Below are 11,399 nucleotides of genomic sequence, written 5' to 3'. Positions count from 1 at the left end.
GTGTTTCTGATCGTTCTAACATTTTTACTAGGTTACATTTCATTTTATTTCCTAAATTAATTTTTTTTTCGTACGTACGAAATTATTTGAAGACAAAATCCAGTTAGGGCTTCTTACAAATATTAAGACGACCAGAAACGCATTGAATATGCAGACACTGACATTCTAAACAAGTTAATATATTTAATATGTAAGTTTAATCGTAGAAATATTTTATTAGTCGGAAACATCTTACAATGCAGCAAACCCAGGAATGTCCCTTTAATTAATTAATTCAATTACTTAATACTAAGAAGTAGTAATGATGTCACATTGTGCAAGTAACTACTCTCTGGTGGTGTTTAGATTTATGCGTGTTCAGAAACGAGCACACACATAAGAACATTGTTGTACTGTAGGATTTGCCTGATGTCCCATACCATGAGTTAGAACCTTTAATGTTAACTCTTCAATGCCTAATGTACTCATTTGAGTCCATACTTTATAGGCACAAATCATATTTGCACAAATAAAAGTACTGCGAATTCCCATCAATCTGATTAAAATTAGCTCTACTGGTCTACCAGTAGATCTAAAAGCATTGCATGGACTCCCATGTCCAGGTGACATTTCATCTATAAATAACAATTTAAATATTGACCAATTACACCTCGCCCTTTATAGCGTTATTCGGGAGCATACAAAGAAAGAAATGTTTTATTTAACGACACATTCAACACATTTTATTTACGGTTATATGGCGTCAGACATATGGTTAAGGACCACACAGATTTTGAGAGGAAACCCGCTGTCGCCACTACATGGGCTACTCTTTCCGATTAGCAGCAAGGGATCTTTTATTTGTGCTTCCCACAGGCAGGATAGCACAAACCATGGCCTTTGTTGAACCAGTTATGGATCACTGGTCGGTGCAAGTGGTTTACACCTACCCATTGAGCCTTGCGGAGCACTCACTCAGGGTTTGGAGTCGGCATCTGGATTAAAAATCCCATGCCTCGACTGGGATCCGAACCCAATACCTACCAGCCTGTAGACCGATGGCCTAACCACGACGCCACTGAGGCCGGTCCGGGAGCATACAAATTCTAAAAATATCAGGCGACTATTTATGCAATAGGCGAACTTATTGGTCTATTTGAACATTGAAAAAAAAAAAAAAAACCCAGGGGCAAAGGTGTAGTAATAAACTCTGGATTGTATACTAGTATAAACAGATTTTATGGCTATACCATCACGTTTTTTTTTTTTTTTCGTCTTGAAAGTAATTGCATTTTAAATTTTATATTGAATTAGTTTCCGGCATACTTCGTAATTCACCCGAATCATTTCGTATACCTTCGGCATAATCCCGAATGTTTTCAAATTATTTTTAAATCACTGGCATGATTTTGCAAGTAAGGTTTTGATTGGTCGAATGAAAGGTCAACTGGACATGAGGTGCTGTTAGATCCACAAGTAATAGTGGAGCTAATTTTAATTAGAATGAATTCCCATATATGCCCAATATCCTTAAAATGAGTAAAATGTAGTTGAATGATATACACTTTTATTATCCACATACATGTAGTTCAAGATATTCAAAGAAATATAATCAGTATGGCCCACGTGTGTCATAATGATTTCACGTGCACAATGAATGACTTAATTTTGTGAAGCGACGTAATAACTTAATGTGGCTTCCCCAGTGTAAAGGCTTATAAAAATGGCGTCATTTTGAAAAATGACGTCGTTTCGTCGTCTCTTTTTAGTTACGTTTCAAACATTTTGACATGGTCTTAGCTTGTTATTCATAAAAATAATGTTTTGGATAATGTGGATAATAAAGAAATTATTACACTGGCGTGTGAATCGTATTGATTTTACGAAACTCGTGTCAGGATTTATGTATTACCCTCGCTATTGCTCGGGCAATACAATGATCCTGACACTCGTTTCGTAAACTCAGTAAGACAGACAAGCTCGTATAATAATCTCCATCTATATGAACGGAGCCAAGAATTTAAATGTTACTCTTTTGAGTACAATAAGAACTAACGGGAAAATGTTTGATTTGAAGTTTTTTCTCTGCACTTCTGGAATTGTTACATTGTTCTAAAGTTGTATTAAATGAATTTGATATGTTTTTCGTTGATTGCATCACATATTGTTAAAATCTGATGTAATAATTACTTTTGTACTCATATGAGTATAGCCTGATATACTCATAACTACATTTAAACAAATTTATATATATATATATATATATATATATATATATCAAATAACTTCAAAAGTGTTATAAAATGATGCTATGTTTATTCACAAACCATTTTTTTTTAAATTCCTGCTCGTTTTGCCATGGACATTAAAGGGTTAACGATCATATTTTTTTTTTTTTTTTTTTGGATCAATTCTATGAGTCAAGGAAATCTACGTCATATGGTGACGCCAGAGCTACCTGTATCTTTGTTATTGATGACCCTTTGATCATTTCATCTATTGCCGCGGGGTTTTTTGGACCAGGGAGGTACATAGTGTTCTCTCTCTATCCCACCAGTCCGCTTTCTGGGATTAAATGGTGAAACATTGACGTCTGGGCACACCCAGTACTGCAATATCTTACTTTCTTCTGAAGTTGTTAATACTTTCATAGGTACGACGTTTCTCACGAAATATTCCTGATCTAGCAATGGATAGCGCACGTGCGATATGACGTCTCCAAGGACCTCTCGTCTGCTTTCTGGACTTAAATCCTTGTTTTGTTTCCTGCACGCGCTCTCACTCCAAATCATGGCAGCTTCAAAGACTGATTTCTCATCTGCCTTCAGATTGTCCTCTTTTGCGATCTTAACCAAACATTCATGACAGAGAGAGATAAGTCCAGCCGACTTAAGAGCGGCATCACCATTTTCTAAAATACAGTTCAGTGACTTCTCCATCAGTTGTATTTCATCGTAAAGGTGCGCTTGCTCCATTACGAAGCAAGCGTCGTCTGACGTCATCGATGACGACAAATACGTCAGACACTGCTGTTCTAGGGTACTGACGTCATACTTCTTGGATACATACAGCAGGCCGATTACATTGTCACCGGTGGGTGTGACTTCATCAGTGTACAGATACCTGTGAATTAGAAAACAAAACAGTATTATAATTATATTTATGATTTCGTTTATATGAACATGTGTATCTGTTTAGTAACCGTGGCGGGATTTAGCTCAGTTGGTTGAGTGCTCGCTTGAGGTGCTTGCGTCGCAGGATCGAACCACCTCGACGGATCCATTCAACTGATTGGGATGGAGTTTTTTTGTTCCACCAACACCTCGTACGAGCGTGTACGCCTGACGATATTGGAACTCGGGTCAGTGAACACACATCAGTGCTAGACGTCTTTTTGTTTATTTACTCCGGTGCAGTATTTTGTCTAAATCTAAACTATTATAAACTTTTTGCGAAAAATAGTGCATACTGTAAAGGAAAATGCATTTATTCAGATGTAAGCCAGATTACAAATGATTAAATATAAACGATTTATTTAAATGTTAACCACAGGTCACTGTCGATGAATTTTTTTTTATTCATTGCTCTGTGCTATTAGTTTATATATAAGATCCCTTGTTGCATTAGGACAAATGTAGCGGGTTTCCTCTGATTACTACGTGTCATAAGTCATGGGCGTCAATCGGTGGGGGACAGGGGGGACACGTCCCCCTCACTTTTTAGCTTGGGGGGACAGCATAGGAAATGTCCTCCCCCACTTTTTTCAGACGAAACAAATATTTTCTAGTATATATAGCGTAACTGATCACCATTTGGCATTTCGCCTTGGAGTGCCGGCTCTTATGTTCCTACACTAGACTGGTAGTAAATATACTAATTATTTTACAATCTATTTGTAGTAGTTTTTATTTTAAACCTTGAAAATAGTTGAAGATATCCCCCAAATAAATCACAAATATTCATTGTGCCCACTATATAATAAAATTATTAAAATAACTATTTACCGAAATACTTTATTTCCTGATATTTCCTGCCATGCGCAGAGCACCGCAGACCACAGGAAACTACAAGAGAGTAGACTGAGCCAGCTTACTGTATACGAGTATGAATGAACATGTCGAGCTCAGATTAAACATCAAACACCACACTGTCTGACTTAGAACACTTCTCACACCAATCGTAATTGGCTTTAAATAAACGTCTTGTCATCAGTTGTCTCGCCAATAGGATACCGCCTTATCCACTTGCAATTGAGTTTCACGTTATGCTCCGGCGATTTTAAGCAACTCGAAGCCGATGTTAAACTTTTAATTAACAACAATAACAAACTTTTCGCAAACCAGATTTGCTAAAACATGAAAATAAAAACACGCCCATTTCAAATTTACCAAACCTCGAAAATGAAAAACCTCGAAATGTTTCCGGTTATACGGTATCTAAATATGCGTTATTGGTTAAGTAAAAATAACTATTAAAACTTAATGGTTCTTTCTTTTATACTGAAATTGACTAATTGGTTTCGAACTTCATATAAATAACAGGTATTGCTGATTTACTCTTAGCATTATGTCACTAAGTGTATATGCTATTTTGAATAATAATATATATGTTCGTTCTCTCTCTCTCTCTCTCTCTCTCTCTCTCTCTCTCTCTCTCTCTCTCTCTCTCTCTCTCTCTCTCTCTCTCCTTTCATCATCAATAGAAATATCAATCTATAAACTTAGGTAGTGTTGGGGCAGAAAGTCTATAAAAATGTAACACCAGAAATGTTCAGTACTGGCGTCTACTTTTTTATAATTTGAAAAACCCAATAAAAGACATTTGAAATTAATAATAAAATAAAACACGTAAAGGAAAGACGGAACGAAAGTTATATAAATAATGGTTACTAGCGATATTTGTTAATTTGTCAAGTAAATAATATTGTTTAATTATTTTTTTTTTTTATTTATTCTGAAAAAAATGCGTTTATTTTATTTTGAAACAAGGACATCGGATCAAACTACCAATAGCGCATGCGCGCTAGGTAGATGATGGTCACTAGTTTAGTTGTTATAGACCGGCCGTGGTTATATCGTCGGAAAAACAACTACTCCAGTCTCCAGGAATCTAATAACGAATATTTTGCATACAATGTATTCGTCAATTATCATTGCACCCATAGGCTTATATCCGGTTATTTTGACATGCTATTTGATACAACAATTCGAATTTGATGAATTACACGCAGGTTATTTGGCAAACTGCATCGTCCAGGACGAAACGCTAACGGAGATAGTATACCGTAGAAAAACTACCATGGACATTAAAAAGTTCTTCACTGCCATACCACGCCATGCCCAGACTCTGTTGCGAGTAGGGACGACACCGGATTCAAATGTCGAAGTTGTTGGTGAAGATGTTAAAGAAAAAACAGAGAAAAGAGTCACTTCTCAGACACGGTTGCCCATCTTACCGCCAGTGCCGTACCAGCCACGGGACGTCAACTGCATGCCGGTGCAACGGCTCGCTAAACGAACGCTATGTTTTCAGCGCGCGTGGTTCGATAGCTTTCCATGGCTCCACTTTGACGCTAACGTTAGCGGAGTACTCTGCTTTACTTGTGCTAAAGCAGCATGCATGGACTTGGCCGGCATGGCGCGGTGTTCAGAGGACACATTTGTTTCCAAGGGATTTTGCAACTGGAAGAAGGCAATTGAGAAATTCAAAATCCACGAAAAGACATCTGCACATATTATTTCTCATAACAACCTGAAATTCCGGTCTTCCAACAACAACGTTGACGCACAGTTAAGTACGCACCATCTTGAAGAACAAACGAAGGCGCGCAACGCTCTGCTGAAGATTGTGACGACCGTCCAGTATCTAGCGCAGCAGGGACTGGCAATACGCGGCAAAGAGTCAAGCGACGGTAACTTCATGAAGTTGTTAGAGCTGCGGAGCAACGATGACGTCATGTTACAGAGGTGGTTGACACGCACAACTTCATACACAAACGTTGCCGTGCAAAACGAACTGTTAAAAATCATGGCACACATGGTGCTGCGAAATATTTGCAAGAACGTGGGCCTTTTTGCAGTCATTGTCGACGGAACCCAAGACATCCAAGGCGTTGAACAGGAGGCAATATGCGTGCGATATATAGACGACGCTTACGACGTTCACGAGGACTTTATCGGTCTGTACAGCGTATCTGAGATGACTGGTGCCAGCCTCAGCAATATGCTGCAAGACGCGTTGCTCAGACTCAACCTCCCAATCACGCATCTGAGAGCGCAAACGTATGACGGAGCCAGCAATATGTCGGGCAAATACCAAGGCTGCCAAGCACTGATCAAGAAAGTACAACCACTGGCAAACTACACGCATTGCGGTGCACACATCACGCACCTCATCTGTGCGAAGGCCATCGAGAGTGCACCGTTCCTTCGCGATGCTCTTAACGTGGTGCAGGAACTGGGCGGCTTCTACAACTCATCAGGCAAATTTAAAAATTTGTATCTCGATCTGCAAGTTATGGATGATAGCCCTTCCCCTTCACGCCTGAAGCCGCTTTGTCCAACACGCTGGCTGTCACGTGGGATTGCCGTTAGAGCCGTCCTTAGCAACTACGCACACGTGCTGGAGGCACTGAATGAGGCATCATCTACATTTGGCAGCAGCACAGCAGACGTGATGGTCTGTCATGTGCACAGAAATCGTCTTGCCGAGTGCACTGCACGAGATATCGCAATTGAATTTGTCGATGGATCAAGCGATACACGGCGTAGTGTTTTTGGGAAATTTTAGACCATTAAAGACTTGTTGGAATACCATCAGTGGCACCATTGTTTTTATTCATGTTCATTATTTGTACTTGAATTAAGAAATTTGACCAATAAAGTTATATTGTATCTATATACCATTTGTTCAGTTTAGTCACAATAATTAAGGCGAAAAATATTTTGTCAGAAAGCAGCTCGGCTAGCCAGCAGAAAACACCTCAGAACAGCCCTAGAAGGGGTCAATTTTCCAAAATTTTCGGGGGGAGGGCCCCCAGACCCACCGCCACGGGCTTCGCGCCTGCGGCGCTCGCGGTGGCGGGCTTCGCCAGACACCTCGTCCCCCCCCCTTGCAAAAAAAACAAAATTATATGTATATGTATCGGTCCCCCCCCACTTTTAAAACCGGATCGACGCCTATGTCATAAGTACCAAATATTTGACACCCAACAGCCAATGATTAATTAATCAATGTGTTCTAGTGATGTCGTTAAACAACAAAGAATTTTTTTTTATTTAACGACGCACTCAATACATTTTATTTACGGTTATATGGCGTCAGACATATGGTTAAGGACCACACAGATATTGAGAGATGAAACCCGCTGTCGCCACTTCATGGGCTACTCTTTTCGATTAGCAGCAAGGGATCTTTTATATGCACCATCCCAGACAGGGTAGTACATACCACGGCCTTTGATATACCAGTCGTGGTGCACTGGCTGGAACGAGAAATAGCCCAATGGGCCCACCGGCGGGGATCGATCTCACACCGACCGCGCATCGAGCGAGCGCCTTAACACTGGGCTACGCCCCGCCCTTGTCGGTAAACAAAACAAACTTCTATTTAGTAACCATTAATAATAGAGTGTTATAATGTTCATAGGTAATTCAGTTACAAACATATTGGCCTCGGTGGTGTAGTGACTAAGTCATCAGACATAAGGCTGGAAGGTTCTGGGTTCGCAGCCCGGTACTCCCTCCCACACAGAGCGAGTTTAACAACTCAATGGGTAGGTGTTAGGCCACTACACCGACTTCTCTCTCACAGTTTTTGTTTAATCTTATTCAACAAATATAGTGTTTGTTTTTGGGGGGTTTTCTTTGGGGTTTTTCTTCTAAAGTTTATTGTCCCCCAGAAAAAGAAATACGGTAATGCCAGGGTTGGGAGGTCAACAAATATTATTTATGTTTTATAAATTTATAATTTACATACTGTAGAAATTCTTCAAAGATGGCTGGTTCCACATCCGGTATAACTATGTTATCCTGCTCTGCCATTGGGCCCTTTAACATGGCTTCGAACACGCAGCTGCGCAAACTCAGTATAAGTTTGTGCGCCTGCATGTTCTTTTGTGACTGCCCCACCTTGAATACGACGTCAGTATGAACTTCTTTCTGAAGTGAATACTTCAGACATTCAGTTATTGATTTCCCTCTCTGCCAGCTTTGAATAAAGCCTGGCTCAGTCTGACGAGTTGTTTTCCCTGTGTCCTTCTTGTCACTGAAAATACATACAATTATTTGCATGAATACGTTCCTGTTTTACAAGTGGTTTATGTGTGTGTGTGTGTGTGTGTGTGATGTATGTGTGTGTGTGTGTGCTTTGTGTGTGTGTGTGTGTGCTTTGTGTGTGTGTATGTGTGTGTGCCTGTACCAGGGCCGTAGCTAGCGGTAAAAATAATAGAAATTTAAAGACAATCCTCTTCTTAACAGTTTGAGGAGATTTAAGTGTGTAACCTCCCTGAAATGGCTGCAAAATGGTATTCCATTGCTTCTAGATTTCAAAAGTTCATGGTATGCCCTCCATGCTCGTTCATTCCATGAATTCGTCTGCCACCACCCTCCCCGCCCAAAACAAATCCTAGCTACGGGTCTGTGTAGCTGCATACATGTATCTCCTCATAGATAAATTCATGCAGTGAATATCCCTAATAACATATTTAGAGAATATTCAACGAGCTACGAGCCAATACCACCACCACCACCACCACCACCCTCCCCGCCCAAAACAAATCCTAGCTACAGCTCTGTGTAACTGCATACATGTATCTCCTCATAGATAAATTCATGCAGTGAATATCCCTAATAACATATTTAGAGAATACTCAACGAGCTACATGGCAATAGGCCTACCGTTTATCTTGCAGGAGTGAATTGATATTGTCCTTCAAGAGTCTTCACGAGTGCAAGATAAACGGTATTGCCGAGTAGCGAGTTGGGTATTCTATTTATTACCCATTATCAATTTGTATCATTTTATGGAAGATATTCAAACGATACTGTGGCTGAAAACAGGTCTGCAAGTTGAGAATAAGAGACAGCGTTGCGTCATAGCTGTGACGTACGTATCGCTGATGACGTAAGTTAGTTGTTGTCTTGACGTCCACCATGGAAACTATTCTTACGCAAAATTAACCACCTATGGTTTCACTACACAGATGTCATCTGCCATTGAAACCCATGTTAAACTGCCCAACTTCAAGCGAAGATTGCCCATAGAACGGGTTCACGTTGGCACAAACAACATACACCATTGCGAACATACATTATATAAGCATTTATTTTCACTCCAAAATTGAGAACATTTCCGTTTCAGTTTTTTGCTATATGACCTCATCTGGCTGTAGTACAGGTCCGAACAGGTGGTTCATTAACCGATTCACTCCGGCTGTCACTTGCACTATATACCCATGTCCCAAAAGGTCGATGCACAATATTACAAAATAACATGTGCAAAATACAGCCAGAAGGCTTACCATTAAACATACATATTGTTTTAATTCTTCACCATTTCCTAGAAGTGAATATTGCAACCATAACATGTGTCACAATTAGGAACTATAGTGGACCATTATGAATGAACTCTCACCCGGAAGTCATCTGTGTAGTGAGACCTATAGTGAAGCACTGTTTATGACATCAAAACTTATCTAGGGGAAGAAATGTTTGTTTTTGTCTTTCCCTAGGGAAATATCATTTTTGGTGGGCCCATTAAGCTATTTCTCGTTCCAGCCAGTGCACCACGACTGGTAGATCAAAGGTCGTGGATGGTGCAAATAAAAGATCCTTTGCTACTAAGGGAAAATGTAGCAGATTTCCTCTTTAAAACTACGTCAAAATTAACAAATGTTTGACATCCAATAGCCTATCATTAATTAATCAATGTGCTCTAGTGGTGTCTTTAAACTTTTACCGTTCAAAACCTAAGGATTTTAACATTATTAATATTAATTTCTATTCAATATTGTTTTTCCTTAAATACTTTTTTTAAAGAACCCACCCGTAAAGAAGTTTAATTATTTCCATTTAAAACCAATCTCTGAAAGTTTCCTTAAATCAAGGTCATATACGTTCTGTCTGTATGACATGAGAAATATATTCCAGCTGTGTGCAATATTTTCTTCAAATGCATATCATACCTCCATGTGCATTACGTTTATTGGGTGGGTTTTTTGGGCAAATAATCTGTTTTATATATCTTTTTATTTTATATATAATATAAAGTACGGAAGCCGTACCTACGCGGGTCAGGACGTAGCCCAGTGGTAGAGCGCTCGCTCGATGCGCGGTCGGTCTAGGATCGATCTCCGTCGGTAGGACCCAAAGGGCTATTTCTCGTTCCAGCCAGTGCACCACGACTGGCATATCAAAGGATGTGGTATGTACTACCCTGTCTGTGGGATGGTGCATATAAAAGATCCCTTGCTGCTAATCAAAAAGAGTAGCCCATGAAGTGGCGACAGTGGGTTTCCTCTATCAATATCTATATAGTCCTTAACCTTATGTCTGACGCCATATAACCGTAAATAAAATGAGCTGAGTGCGACGTAAAATAAAACATTTCCTTCCTTCCTTCCGTACCTACGCTAATGCAACTAAGGTCGACGTCGTGGTAAGCCATCGGTCTACAGGCCGGTAGGTACTGGGTTCGGATCCCGGTCGAAGCATGGAATTTTTAATCCAGATACCGACTCCAAAACCTGAGTGAGTGCTCTGCAAGGCTCAATGGGTAGGTGTAAACCACTTGCACCGACCAGTGATCCATAACTGGTTCAACAAAGGCCATGGTTTGTGCTATCCTGCCTGTGGGAAGTGCAAATAAAAGATCCCTTGCTGCTAATCGGAAGAGTAGCCCATGTAGTGGCGACAGCGGGTTTCCTCTCAAAATCTGTGTGGTCCTTAACCATATGTCTGACGCCATATAACCGTAAATAAAATGTTTTGAGTGCGTCGTTAAATAAAACATTTCTTTCTTTTCTAAGGTCGACGACAGTCACTTTTCGAACCATCGTTTTAGCTTCGTACACAATCAATATAGCATATCTTACCGTAATTTCACTTAAAATTCACATTTCGTAAAATGTACCATTTTTTAATCAAAAGATTTTCTTCAAACACATTTTTAGATGCATTAGTAATGTTGAAACAAAACAATTTCAATAGCAATTTTGCACTGGGATTTTTTCAGCAATCTTAAAACGGAAACGTCATGTACCTAGTTATGCTTATTGTAAGGAGATGCAAAGTGACGCCATTGGAATACTGAATTCATTCAAATTCAAAATTAGCTATATAATATTATTACAATGCTTCGCCACATTAAAATAAAAACTGGTCAATTAACCTTGACCCCTGTCAAATTTCTATAACAAGCAG

General features: G+C 39.7%; 1 protein-coding gene across 1 annotated transcript in view; it reads right to left on the bottom strand.

Annotated features, from left to right (window-relative positions):
- Positions 1–2,279: 2,279 nt before the first annotated feature.
- The window catches only part of LOC121373558 (BTB/POZ domain-containing protein 6-B-like), a 29,153-nt gene continuing 20,033 nt past the window's right edge, over positions 2,280–11,399 (bottom strand). The window contains exons 8-9 of the mRNA XM_041500241.1: positions 7,957–8,244; positions 2,280–3,102 (exon numbers count right to left, since the gene is read on the bottom strand). Of these exons, the coding sequence (XP_041356175.1) occupies positions 2,472–3,102; positions 7,957–8,244 (919 nt within the window). The 3' untranslated portion in view covers positions 2,280–2,471. The remainder of the gene's footprint in view (positions 3,103–7,956; positions 8,245–11,399) is intronic.

The sequence above is a fragment of the Gigantopelta aegis genome, chromosome 5 (genome assembly GCF_016097555.1).
Source record: "Gigantopelta aegis isolate Gae_Host chromosome 5, Gae_host_genome, whole genome shotgun sequence".
NCBI classification, from domain to species: Eukaryota; Metazoa; Mollusca; class Gastropoda; order Neomphalida; family Peltospiridae; genus Gigantopelta; species Gigantopelta aegis.
This window is presented reverse-complemented; position numbering and strand designations above follow the sequence as displayed.